The sequence below is a fragment of the Poecile atricapillus genome, chromosome 2 (assembly GCF_030490865.1).
Source record: "Poecile atricapillus isolate bPoeAtr1 chromosome 2, bPoeAtr1.hap1, whole genome shotgun sequence".
Classification (NCBI taxonomy): domain Eukaryota; kingdom Metazoa; phylum Chordata; class Aves; order Passeriformes; family Paridae; genus Poecile; species Poecile atricapillus.
In genome coordinates, this window is record NC_081250.1 from 39,841,919 (window position 1) to 39,856,536 (window position 14,618).

Below are 14,618 nucleotides of genomic sequence, written 5' to 3' on the forward strand. Positions count from 1 at the left end.
GCATACAAGACAAACCTCAAACAGGAAGAAAAATTAAAACAATATGATGTAGTCATAATCCTTTAGATTCTGATCACCCTCCTTCACTTTCTTCACTTTGTTCACACTAGGTTTAGAGTTGCAGAACAAGTGATAATGAAGCAAGGTGGTTTCAAAGGAGATTAACAATCTGAAGAGGACATGAAGGAAAAGCAGAACTACGAAAATAGGAATAGGCTGACCTGGCTAGTATCTTAACCTGCTACTGAATGATCTCTGCAGCTTTCACGATAGGCAAATTACAGAAACTTTCTAGATCTTAACAGTCTCTTCAAATGAGCATTTTAGATTCCAGGTTTTTTACCATTATTAAGAGAATTTTTACCATCATTAAGAGAATCTGGATTTTAATTTGCTGCTTCATTTCCCAAAATTCTCACCTAAATTTAACTTTTGCAGTATAAACAAGAAAAAATTATCTAGATACATCTTAACAATGACTTCAAATTTTCAAGTTTGTTGCCTTAATTTATATCTGACCCCTATTTGAAAATGCTATTAATTTCTTCTAAAATCAAAGACCAAAAGCACAGCAAAAAAAATAATATTAAAAGACTATCATACTCACCCCATATATGAACTTCAGACCTGCTCACATCAGATTTTCACTGTGTACCCACTGAATGGTTTCTTCTTCTATCCTGAAGAGTTCAAGATGAAAGAAAAAGCCTTTGCCTCTCATCAGCAAGTTTGCAATTGTAATCAAGCAGGTTTGTTAGCAACTTACTGAGTTACAGTGATTTGGAGTATAATATTAGGACTTTAATTTTATTTTTTATATAAAAACATATGCTAAAATCAAGATAATTTGCAATTTAATCAACAATTCTGCATACTTGTTCTACTTTTCCCCATCGATAGAATGTGAACAAAATTAACTTCACCTCATTCCCAAATAAATCTTTTAGCTATTCTATCATTCTCCTTCCTGTGTGCTTTTATTAATGCTTTGCAAACAATCTACTGCTAGTTTTGTGAAGCTTGTAACTTCTTCACTAAGAACCTAAGCACTGATCCACATCTAGAAGTGAGATTTGTGGAGAGATATGATCATGCTATTAATCCACCAATGATTTCCAGAATGTTTGATTTACAATGTGAATATAAAAAAGTAGAAGATTCCACTCAGCCTATTATGAAAAAAAACTTTAAAAATAAAGTACTACAAGGACTTCCTTGAACCTCAGTGTGAAGGGTAGCAATTATGATTATGAATATTAGTTAAATGAGCCATGTAGTCTGCTAAGAAAAATAAAACTGATTCAAGTGAATCTGAGCAGTGAGTAACACACAACAGACACTGGTTATATCTGCTTTATCTCATGGCCACTGCTTCTCTGGGCATGGAATGAAATCCAGAGCCAACAGGTGTTTTGTACAACACACTCAACAAACAAATATTTTGAATTACAAAACTAACAGCTAACTTTCTTCCAGCGCCCAGAAACATTTTGAATTTTCCAAGTCACATTCAATTAACCTTTCAGACACTCCATGGCTGCCTGCTATGATCAGAAGTTTATTCAACCGGTGTGTTGTCTCAAAACTAGCATTCTGCTGCTATAAAATCCTAGGTTCAAACCCATACAGATCCTTCTAGCTGCTATTTTATCATGTGTATTAAATGTTTCCTAAAAGAGAGTATGGTACTCTTCATAATTCTCCTTGATACCAGCTCTGAAAGGTATCCAAGTGAATCCACACAGCCCTTCAACCATCAAGGTCTAAACCTTGCTGCAACTAAATGACACTGAGGAAAAGTGATGATCTACAGAGTCTTCTGTTTTGTCCTACAAACAGATGCAGCTATGGAGCTCTAGACAGAAATACACTGTGCTAGAAACAAAATACAGCTGCAGTAAAATATAGCTGCAATAAAAGCAGATACACATTTTCAATTTAGAACTGTAACTTCTCAATGTCTTATATAAAAAGGCTGGGCAGATTAAAAGGAAAGCCACAGCTAATACTGGTTCAATGAATCTCTAAAACCTTAAAACAAAATAACTTTCATCCAGCTGTACCTAAAATTCCAGCTTTTTCTGTGTGTGTCTGAACAATTCATCAGACTTTCAATCTGACCAGAGATGTACAGTTTTGATAGAAAAGAACACTTTTCTATCAATTTAGAATGAGATGTTTTACAAAATTACAGGTTGGCATGATTTAATATTTATATGTTCATAGCATTGGTGGCTCAATTAGTTATGATTAAATGCTGTGCCAGCATAAGAGATGGTAGTTATGGACCCCTTCCTATGGAATTTATGTCAAAAATTAAACAGAAAGTTAGTAGGGTGGGCAATTCTACAGACTACAAAACTATGCCATACTTAAAGTTCTCTAGTGTCAAAAACAGCCTGGCTGGGATCAGATTGTAAATGTCTGTTTACATTTGCAACAACACACAGCTTTAAAGAGCCTGAAACAGATTAGGATAATTTAAGTTTAATTGACATGTGCAAAAGATGTCCTGGGAAATACAAAACAAGTTATACAATATTCACATTAGAATGAAGCATCTCCTGGGCTTAGAACTTTCATTTGTGTCTTGCATAAGTTTAAAAAACAAAACAAAAAATAAAGATCTGAATAAATAAAGTATCTAACCACACTCATTACTTAAGAAAAAGAAAGCACAATGTGACTATAAACATTCAAAAATCCTTCATACTATTATAATAAAATGGTTTGGGTAGGAAGGGACATTAAGATTATCAACTTCCAAACTCCCTGCCATGGGCAGGGACACCTTTCACTACACCAGGTTTCTCAGAGACCTGTCTAACTTGACCGTGGATACTTTTAGCAATGAGGCATTGAAAACTTCTCTAGGCAACCTCACTATCCAGAGCCTCACCACCCCCCTGTAAAGAATTTCTTCCTTGTATTTAATCTAAGCCTACTCTCTGAAGCCATAGCCCCTTGTCCTGCCACTACAGGCTCTTGTAAAAAGTCCATCTCCAGCTCTCTTCTCCCCTTTATGTACAGAAAGATGGTCTAAGGTCTCCCTGGAGCTTTTTCTTCTCCAGATTGAACAATCCCAACTTTTTCAGCTTTTCCTCATAGGAAAGGTGCTCCACTCCTCTAATCCTCTTCACAACCTTCCTCTGGACTGACTCCAACAGGTCCATGTCCTTCTTGTGCTGAGGATCCAAGAGCTGGACACAGTATTTCAGGTAAGGTCTCACCAGAGCGTGAGGTATTATCTCAGGTATTTCTTTTTCAGTAAGAGCTAGACACATGATATTCAGAGACCATCCATAGAAGAGGTCCCTCAAATTTAATCTTGCATTGTGCCAGGCCAGCTGCAGATTTCTTTGTATGAATTCTTGGTTTTTTTCATCACAGGTCCCTTCCTACTAAGTTCTGATGGAATTGTTCTACAAGGGCCACCTGTAGAACACTTCTCCATTAATACAGGATAAACAAGCATAATTTTTTAGCAGGTTTATTGTTTTTCACACTGACAGCAGGGTGGTAGTGTCTCCCACTCTATGTACTCCTATCCCTTTCAACCAACATAAAAGCTGAAACTGTGTAAGAGATCTTCAAGGAATTTGGAATGTGAGTGGTCTAATTCTCATATACATGGTACAAAATGCCTATCTGTGAGTCTGAGAATTTTCTTAAAGCAGTTTATTGGTGTAACTGTTGCAGAATTAAAGTCTGAATCTCTAGCAGATCTTTCTTCAGTGTATTGATCACTAGTATTTTTTTAATCAAAATACAACAAAAGAGTCTGAAACTAAGGCAGGTCTCTAAAGACACTATTTTTTAAGAGCATTAGTTAGAGAAGAGTGATCTGCCTTTGTTATACTGTCATCTTGCAGATTCTCATAGCAAGAGATTAATATGAGTTACTATTTCCAGAAGGACTGATTGAGAAAAAGAAAATAGAGCAGTATTATAAGATTGTGTTATAAAACAAAATATTTTCACCCATATCCCACTTGCACAGTCACACAACACTGCTTCACAGGTAGTCCACTGGAACTCTAGCTAGATCAAGGCAAGTTTGGGTCAGTTTTCAGATTTGAAAGACTCCAGAAAATTGAATTTTCTTTATTTAGGATGAGTGTGCAGCTTGTAAATGCAGAAGTACAGTTTTTAGTAGATCTTACAGCAGACCTTCTCTTTTTATAAAAGCTGACAGAATTAATTAAATTCAGAGATTTCTCAGCATTTTAGCATATGCTTCACGTTCATCTGACGTTTTGTTCTAACTTCATCATGGTTTAACCCCAGCCAGCAACTAAGCACCACATACTCAACTTCTCACCTTCCCTACTGCAAAGAGAATTGCAAAAAAAGAAAATAAAACCCATGGATCAATGTAAGAACAGAAACAAAATAAGATATTATAATATTTTAGTATTATAGTATTATAATTTATTATAACATTAATATAAATTGTAAATAAAATAAGGTAGGGCAGAACAAAACTCAAGAAAAACAAATTATTCTCACTGCAGTTTCTTACCACCTGCTGAAAGATGCCCAGCTGGTCTACGAGCAGCCATTGGCAACTCCTGGCCAACTTGCCCCAGTTTATATACTGGAGATGGCATTCCATGGTGTGGAATATCCCTTGGGCTAGTTCAAGTCAGCCATTCTGGATGCACTCCCTGTCCCCACCTTGTTGTGCAGCTCCTCAATGGCAGAGCATGGAAAATGGAAAAGTCCTTGAGGAGTATACACTCCTCAGCAACAACTAAAGCCTCAGTGTGTTATCCACATTACTGTCATACTAAATTCAAAACACAGCACTGTACCAGCTACAAGAGAATTAACTCTATTCCAACTGAAATCAGGACAAACTTTCACCAAGAACATTTGAAATGTACTAAATGGACAGTACATATCCTCAGCTATTGTGAGATATAATAATTAAGATCACAAATGACCCAGTCTTTGGCATCCATGGACTGTATGAGTTTGGAACAATACCTCAGCATGCAATCTATACAGTACATACTATCATCAGAGAGAAAGTAAATTCATCTTAATTTCATTAAGATTGTAAAAAAACAAGGCTTAATAAAATTCAGAAACAACAGATAAAGTTCTTCAGCTCTCCCCAAAAATTCAATAGGTACTACACTTGTACTAGTTGTAGGACTAAATAAAGTGTGTTTAAATGCTACAATAGTTTTGAACTAATTGCTGTAGGAATGATCCAAATATGTTTCTGCTCTTCCAATTTTCCTGAACTCCTGTAAATCTTTGACAGAAATATAAATGCTTTTCAAGGGCAATTTTGAGCTTACACTTGAAAGCACATTTAGACTTATCCATATTTAGAATGGACTAAAGATAAGGAAAGGTTGTTGAGACAAGAGTGCCCCTCAGTGGCAGTATGTTGATATAAAATACAATTATATGATACTTTAAAATCATATTTTCATTACTTATTTTCATCACTCAAGGACAAATGCACCATCAAATCACATTCTTTCAAAACTTCATCCTTACTGAGAATCTGAGGGGGTTTAGCACATACAATTTAATAATGAATTAATATAAATATGTACATCATGAGGTAAAAATATTTACAATGAAACAACAGTTTATAATATTTATAGCTGAGTGTTTTGTGGATGGGTGTGTGCATGTGCCTACACTTTCCTATTATATTTAAGAAGAGAGATGGAATTTTGCATATAGATTTCTCACAACAATTCTGCAGCATTCAAATTGTTTATTTTCTTCTGTGTCAGGAGCAGCAAGAAAACATGCAATAGTTCTTTGAGAACTTCAAAAGCTACAGGATCTAAATTGCCTGCAAGGCTTGCTGTGTGTACCAGTTTGTATTAATTTGCTCAAAGACTAAAACTGTGCCATGCTTTGTACTGTTCACACACATACTGCTTTCAAAGTCTGTCCCAGAACCTGCCTAGGTTCCTTCCTCCACACTGTTGATTAAAGAAGCATAAATCAAGAATATTCACGACTATAGACTTACACAAATGGCACCTCACTGCAGCTGATCTGGGAACAACTGAAGGATACTAAACAATTTAATGGCAGAACTGGAACAGAATAGACAGCTGTTATACTTTGTATTTTCATTAGCACTTGTTCTATAATCTGGCTATTTCAATATTCTTGTTAATTTAAATAAAAACAGGCCTCAAAGCATAACTGTAGTTTAAATATTTTAAGCTAGATAAAGCTTAAATACAAACAGAAAGAGCCTTACAAAGATTCTTAACTACAACCTAAACAAAGGCACATAAAATTCACAGCTATGTGTTAGTGATTGATGTAATAAGCATTACTTTGTAATTTAGCCTAAAAACATGGTGCTGTTAATTACATGTAGGAAGATCCTGGCAAAAAGAATGGAGGTCCTTACTTGGATAAATATATACCATAATCTGTCTTCTATAAACTGTTGTTGCTTTTCTTTCAAAGAGTAAGAGTGATCTCCCAACAGCACCCCCACTGTAAGCTCCATGACTATGTACAATCTCATAAAAGAAACAGAACATTATATTTATACAGAAACCATTTTAAAATAGAGTACTTGAGGTAAAAATGCATTTTAAAAGCATTTAAAATATTTTTTAAATATTTAATTTTTTTTAGCTTTTCAAATTTAATTTGTACAGACAGATAGACCTTAATTTAGTTCTACTTTTTTTTATTCAATTTTTTCTTCAATTTATGTCAGAACTAATTTTTTTTCTGATTTTTTTCTTCAATTTATGTCACAGAACAATAAGGAAATCACTGCCTGATTCACTCAGCAGGCAGATATGTGTAGATAACTCTCTATTGAAAAGAAAATTAAAACAATATGGCTGGAAATCTATATCACTATTCACTCTACTACTCATCATAGTCTATTTAACTTTTAGTTCCTGGGCTATTTGTTGTTTTGGGGGAGGGGGCCTCCCTTTTAAATATGATTTTTTGTACTGTACTTTAAAATAAACTTTTATTCATAAAAAATTCCCAGGGACTGTTGGCACTTTCATTGTGCAATGATAATAGAGGGAGCTACCTGTAATAAACTGGCTTTTTCAGCATTCCTTTCTTTGGTAAAATCAGCTTTGCTATTGCATGTATTCCATTTGCCTGGAAACAGAAAAAAATTAGCATTAATAGTGCCCCTTTACATGCAAACCACAAATAAAAATCAATGTTCAGATAAAACAGATACTAATATCAATGGACAAGTTGTCAACATCCTATTGTACACCTAAAATACAAGCTTAAATGTGTATAAGAATTAAATCATGTTACATTTAAACTGATACCACAAAGAGAGCCAGTGAGCAGATAAAGCAATGCTTCTATCTCTAGAGGTGAAGGAAATTGCAGCAATAGATCTCCTGTCACCATGTGGCACCATATTTTGAATTGTCAGGAACAAAATTCAGGTCTCAATAAAAATAAATTGGAGAAACACCAAAAGTGATAGCTTGAAAAGTCCATCCATGCCTGTAGTAGGATTTTGTGAAAACCATACTGATTTCAGCTTCCATTTCCATGCAACCATGTGTCCTCCACTATTCTATCCACTTTGTAGGTCTGAGAGATGGGCATTGGTAGATTTAGTTGGAGTACTGCTCACAGTTAATTGACAAGGTCCCTGATGGAGACTCCTCTCTAGAACAGTTGAAAGGAATAGGTGTCAGCTCCGCAGAGGCCCTTCTGCAGTTCCTGATGCTTTCTTCAGCTGTTCATGAAGGTAGAATTAAGCTTAGACTATGGTTAAGCTTAGGTTTTGGGCTGTGCAGTACAGCCATTGAGTCAAACACATTCTGTCTGCTCCAGAATTACTGCAGATCGCTGCCAAGGCTGTGACAAGGACAGAAGACATTAATACTTTGTGCTTTGCTTCTTTCTAACAAAAGAATTCCTGAATTCTTTTTTCTATTGAATTCTATTTCTGAAAATACGTGCTGGTATCACACATCTGCAAATAAACAAATCCGATTTGAGTCTCCTACTTCCTAAAGCAGGTATGAAAATTTACAATTTTGCAATATTTTGAATCCTTTTGCACAACTGTATGTAAAGACATAGCAGAATATTAGACCTTATAAATATTAGACCTGATATACCTGCTTGAAGTGAGAAAATACTTTCTTGTATCTCATCAGAACTCAGCTCATCTGACAAATGAAGATCCTGGATTCTCCCTGCTGCATTTGCACCAGATAAACTTCCAGCTGAAGAGTGTTGATTCTTGCCCTAAAAGAAAAAACAAAACAAAGTTCAAGTTGCATTGTTAAACATGGCTTAATATGTCTTTGTTAAAGACACATTCACAAAGTTCTGAAAGTTTGTATGTTTTCACTAAATTAGCTAATATGTTGGAGTCTGAGATACAGACTGTGTGCCCTTGCTTTTAATATTTAGTTCCAGAATTCAAAGAAACACTGAATTTCATATAATATGAAATTCATGTGCATGTTTTCATGGTGATACATGAAAACAAATGTTAAAGTTAGATAGGAAATGTGTAAATGTGTAGATTAGAAAGTTTCTTAAATCACTGGGTGAAAAAGTAGTTTAGAGAACAGGAGACAAGATGGAGGATTTAGGGTGTTGTCTCTTGTCCTTCTTCTTCCTTCTTCATGTTCTTCTCCTAGGGGTGTTTGGGTAGTAGTAAGTGATTGGGTAGAGGATGCCGCAGTGCAGCACACAGGTGTTGGGTCATTGGGTCACTAAGAAAAATAATTTAGTTGGCATCTGTTAATTGGGTAAATGGACATATAAAAGACCTTGAAGAAGATCTTTGTTAGCCATTTTACCCCTTTTCTATCATAGTGCACATAGCTCCTTGTACCTTGTAATGCTGATAAGAAAAAATAAACAACTGAGACCGAACGAGAGAAAAAACCGCCTCCCTCTCATCAATCTTCAGTTCAAAGGGAAAAAGAACCCAAATCTAAAAGTCCATAAACAGACACTAATACACTTTGAAAAAGCAAACAAGCCTTTAAACAGGAAATTCCTTTACCATGTTCATCACTTATATTCACAATTATAGCTCACTAAATAGGTGTCGGATTAATAGGAAAACTAACCAGACAGTAGTGCCATATTTATGACTTAAATAAATAGTCGTTATTTAGTTTATACACAGAAAATATAAAACACATCTTAGGATAACAATGAAATATGAAAGACTGGAAAATAATAGTGTTCCTTCATTACATTTTAAATAGCCTTTTAAATTCTCTTGGCATCACATACAGCTGAACAAGCCAAAGACGCTATTTGATAAAACAGGGTTTGGTCAAATATATCTTAAAAGAGCAAACAGTCTTGTACAATTGCCACGATGTTGAGGACTGAAAACCTACCCCTGTAATATATGAAGGAGCTACTTGATTCCACCCCAGATCCAAACTTCCACACTAGTCTCAGGATCTTTACAGACCTGTACCAGAATCCAAACTATACTCCATAGAAGTTTGATGTGATCAGAATGGAGTCAAGTGAGCAAGACTGGAATTCCTTTATACATTTTTATTTGCTCTTTGCCTTGTGATTCTGCACAAAGGAGTCATAGCAACTCTGCTGTGAGCCTAAAAAAAAATCAGCACAACAATTTAACAATAACTCCATCATTACTTTATATTGTCAGTTAGCAAAGGGAAAAAAACACAGGAAGTTTAAAAAAGAAGTTAAAGAAAACAAAGTCAGTGTAACCTGGTTAAAGTCACTGTTCAAAAAATAAAAGATGACAATCAAAAAATAAAGGATGACAATGGTCCAAACTTTCACAAGGGATGAAATTATATTTACATTTATTTATATATATTTATTTACATTGAGTTCAAGTGTCAGCAGAGGCAACCAGGCATACCCAGCCAGGATGGGAGGTGGCCAGGTGGGCTGCAGTCATCCATGGTACCACCTTCTCATTAATGGCATTAGTACTACAAGTAGCACTGATTGCATGAACTTGTAAAGTCCACCTGTGGAACACAAACAGTCTAGCTCCACAGAAAGCACAGAAATGCATGATTCTTCTCCAGTATAGTTTGAATATTGTGTTTAGAAAGTGATGGGCTATATCCTTTAAAAGGTTTATTTAAGACTTTCATTAACTGCAATGAAGGTGGACTTCCTATAGAAAATATGGATAAGGATATCCATTTCCACTTGAAGCAAAGAAGCTCCATGTATATTTAATGAAACATGTGAATTTGGATTCATATATGAATTTAAAATTATCCTTAAATGTAATTGAATTTCATCATCTTCCTGTCTACATTCAAATTCTAACTTACATCTAACTTTTGATTTACATATAACCTAAATAATTTTCAAACCCAGAAACTAAATAAAATCTTTTCATATATTAATTTTCTCTATTGTTAGTCACATGTAAGGTCATTTATATGTGTGAAATAGTTAAACATGAGATTTTAAAAACCTCTTCAGATTTTTAAAGGTGATAAGTGATGTATTATCAAATTTGGAAGTCTTTTGAAAAAAAGATCAGTTTCTCACTGAAATTCAGTAATGCTTTGTTAACAGTCTTAGCTAGGATGATTAAACAACTGAAGGAACATTGAACCAGGCCTCCTGAAGTAAAAACTTAATATTTAGGTTATATTTAACAGAACAGTAATTTAAGATCATGCCTGCATTTCTGTTCATGATTTATAAGTAAACTTCATATTTGTCAAGATTCTCTAAAAATAGTTTGTCTGATATGATATGATCACAATTGCCATTCTTTTTCTGCAGCATGAGAGAATCATGAAACCAAACTTACACTGATTTTGATCTCAACTGTATCTCAGTTTAGCCACAAACCAGAAATAGTTAAGTATAGATTCTTCGACTAATGGCAATCTATAGCAAGGGACATCTGGGTTAACACAGAATACTTAGACAGAGAATACTTTATAAGTGAAAAACCACAGCAGAAATTTGTGTAAGAAAACTTTAAAATATATTTACATTTTAAAAGCATATAAAACATTTTGAATCATAGTAATGTGTAGCTCAGGACAGTGTACACATAAGCACTAATTTTTATATGAACAAATGTTTACAATCTATTTATATCAAACAGTCAATCATACATCAGACCAATTAACTTACAGAGAAGAAATTATTTTCATTATACTACTAATACATCTGTAAAAGACAGATTATCTTACCTTACAAGCCTGACAAAGTAAGGAATTTAGTCCCACCTAGGTCAAATTTGAAAAGCATGCATTATTCCATAATGTAGCTAATTAAACAAAATTAGCAATTTTATAGAGAACTTACTTTATGTGTTCCACTTGCTATAACCCATTCTATTTGATTTTTAAAAGTAGTAAGATTTTGAACAAAGGAAGACACATAAATTGACTCTTTCTCACTAATATTTTCATTTTACCAGTGAGATAACAGAGTAAAATACTGTATAAGTTCTTTGAACCATAAGTAGCTCATTTTACTCTTTTATTTCAATGCACAAAAAGATACTAATTTCCTAAAGAAATATTACTTATGTAGAAAAACAAGCTGTTCTTTTCTACAGGAATTTTAGCTTTCACTAGTGTAATGATGCCTATATTGAATATAATAGTATCTTAATGACATCCTCAAGTATTTTTAACATTTTAAGCCTCACACAAAAAGTTGTGAGTAGCCTTATCATTTCTGTTAACAGCTATTGCACTTAAATGTCATGTTGATCAACTTGTCTACATTCTGCTGCTGTTCTCCATAATTAAGATAATGATTCGCTACTGTTTCCATATACTGCAAGTAGGGGAGGAAAAATAAAGGATATCATTAGGAAAAAGAGTTTGAAGACTTCACAATCCTAGACTGTTCTTCACAGGTAGAGCCTGTAGGTGGTGCATCTGTTTCATGAAAAAATATTCTGCAATGCAATAGTAGTGTAGCCTCAAGGTTTAAACCTGTTCCAACATTTAAAAAAACCCATTTATGCAGTATACTTTTCTCTTTGCAAAGTCATTTGCTACAGTGCAGGGTGACTTTTCTCATCTCCATTCAAAAGTCTACAGTTTCTTTTGACTGAACCAATTGTGTTGACTTTTCTATTCTCCCACTTCAGGAGGCATTTCTTAAGTCTCCTAACCAGAAGACCTAGATGAATGCAGCTAGATTATAGGACAATTGTTTTGAAAACTAGTGAAAAAACCCACACCAACTGCTCACGGAAAAATTGAGGAACAGAGTCACTTCTCCCCATAAACCAAGAATATCTGTACACTGCTTTTTACAGTATATATCATTCTAATCATAATAAACTGACATGCAACATAATGGACAAAGGTACTATGGGGATTTCTAGCTGAGCTAGACTTTCAATTCCACCCAGGCTGTGGAGCATTTCCTACAGGAAAATTAGAAAACAAAAACCAAAAACCAACAAACAAACAAAAAAGTTAAGAATTATTTAAAATAAGTAGATAAATAAAATCACAAGAGATGAAATTTAAACTGGAGCTTTCTGTTTCCTTCACTAACTACATTATGGGAATTTTACGTATCTATATGACAAAGTCAAATACCAAGTCTAGGGCTCAGAGCAATGAGCAAGCCATCTGTTATGGAGATTTACCATTTCTTTGTTAGGGTCAGCAACAACAGACATGACATAAGACATATCAGAAATTGAGCAAGTTATAAACTAAATGCAATAAAAGAAATGTTTGAACACTTCAATAAAACAGTTTGATTCCGAATCAACTGACTAGACAATTAGTGAGCTACAACTGTTCAACATAGCATACCATAGAACTTTTAATACCATTTATATTCAAACAGAGTAGCAGCTATAAATAAATTTATTTCATTATATAAGCATTACCAGCCATCACTTATTATCACTGCACCACTGATGAGGGAAAGCACAAACTTGTCTCTAAGAACAAACTAACTGTACTTTGATATAAACTTTTAGTGGTTGAATTGAGGCCCAAAAGAGCAAAGTAAATGAGAAGCCACCTAGCAAACTTCAGTGCACAAAATACACTTATGCAAAAATATGAGTGCCACAGAAGTAAAAATAGCTATATTTAAAATATTTTTTGAATTATCATAATATATTCTGGCTTTCAAAAACTCTAATTCTATTATGCTGGGAATAAATTGTTACTTAGTTAAAATGTTCTTCAAATAGGATTGTACTTCCATATAGAACTTCCTCCTTTATATTTCTCCATATGATTCTCCAGCATAAGACAGGTCAGAAAACACAAATCAGGTTTGCAGAATGTGTCCAGGGGCAATAATCCTGCATAAAATACCAGTAATGGAATCACTATTTCCACTGCCTGTTCAAAGTATATATCCCCATTTCCCTATTTAAAATAAACCTGAAATTAGACATCTTTGCCATATGTTTTTTTGTTGTTGTTTTAACTGAGAGGACAAAATTTGTTTAGATAGGTTTCTTGGAAACAGAAGCAGTGTATGGGTCATGGTAGTTCTCTTCCCATTTCATCATCTGTAGTTGGGAATGACGCCAATAGCTAAAAATACTTCCATAAAAATAAATGTTTTACAAATAGATACTAACAAACTCTCAGCACTTCAATGCCAGTATTCTGCCCAAAGTAATATCATTTTTCATTTTGATTCCATAATTGGCCACTTCAGAACAGCACAAAACTTTCATGGAAAGAAAACAGCAACCATATACCTGCGTGCAAAATTTGCAGGACAGATTTTAAAGCGGCCTGAAGATATTCCCTTGGTGGACAGCCATTCCCTGAGCCTGGATAACATTTGAGAGCCACTTCCACTGCAGTTACATTTACAACACACATTACTAGATACACCAGGGTATAATCCAGCTTATCTACATATCTACTAATCTATGCTTGATTCATCAACCTTGCCTGGGTGCTTTCATTCTAAACATAAGAGGCTTATTTTGCCATATCACTATCACAAGGAACCACCAAAGAAAACTAAAATATAAGCCAAGTATGTCAGAATGTACAAACAGAACTTGGGAAATCACAGTGTAAGTTATTCTTAGATTTTTGGCAAAGGAAGCTGAGCCACTGACCTCCCACTGGTGAGTACTGAGTTCACATGCAAAAAAGAGATACCAGATTTAAAAATCACTTAAATGATCTGTTTTAAACTCACTACCATATAGATAATCAAAGAAGAGATCCCTAGTTCCCCAGTTGATTCTGAATAAAAGTCTAAGTAAACTATGTGGTGTTTTTAGATTCCTCTGTAAATTCTAGAAGTTATACGTTAATACCTTTCAACGCTCTAGGATTCCTTCTTTAAACTTCTGTACCACTTAAGGGTTTTTTTGAAAATGTATTTGGGCTTTAAAAAGGAAAATACAATACACTGCAAAGGAATATAGTAAAAAAAAACCCTGAAAAATGCATCTTTTTTCCACAAAAATATCTTTCTCTGCCCTCTGTATTTTTTTAAGGTCTTGTACTTTCTCCTCACATAAATGAGAGCAGCATAAGAAATTAACCTCTCCAATCCTGTTACACTCAGAAATACAAATAAATACAAACAAGCGGCATCAACTCATCTGAATTTTATGGAAGCCACTGGCTTCTCTCTATAAAGGCAGCAGTCCATAAAATACAAATAGAATC

At 34.4% G+C, this 14,618-nt stretch overlaps 1 protein-coding gene across 1 annotated transcript in view; it reads right to left on the bottom strand.

The window, feature by feature from the left end:
* NEK10 (NIMA related kinase 10) overlaps window positions 1–14,618 on the bottom strand; it is a 69,176-nt gene that overhangs the window by 51,898 nt on the left and 2,660 nt on the right. Inside the window, 10 exon segments of the mRNA XM_058831066.1 lie at window positions 6,334–6,520; window positions 7,049–7,083; window positions 7,086–7,206; window positions 7,757–7,848; window positions 8,115–8,244; window positions 8,990–8,993; window positions 9,363–9,587; window positions 10,130–10,301; window positions 11,679–11,772; window positions 12,317–12,373. Of these exon segments, the coding sequence (XP_058687049.1) occupies window positions 6,334–6,520; window positions 7,049–7,083; window positions 7,086–7,206; window positions 7,757–7,848; window positions 8,115–8,244; window positions 8,990–8,993; window positions 9,363–9,587; window positions 10,130–10,301; window positions 11,679–11,772; window positions 12,317–12,373 (1,117 nt within the window).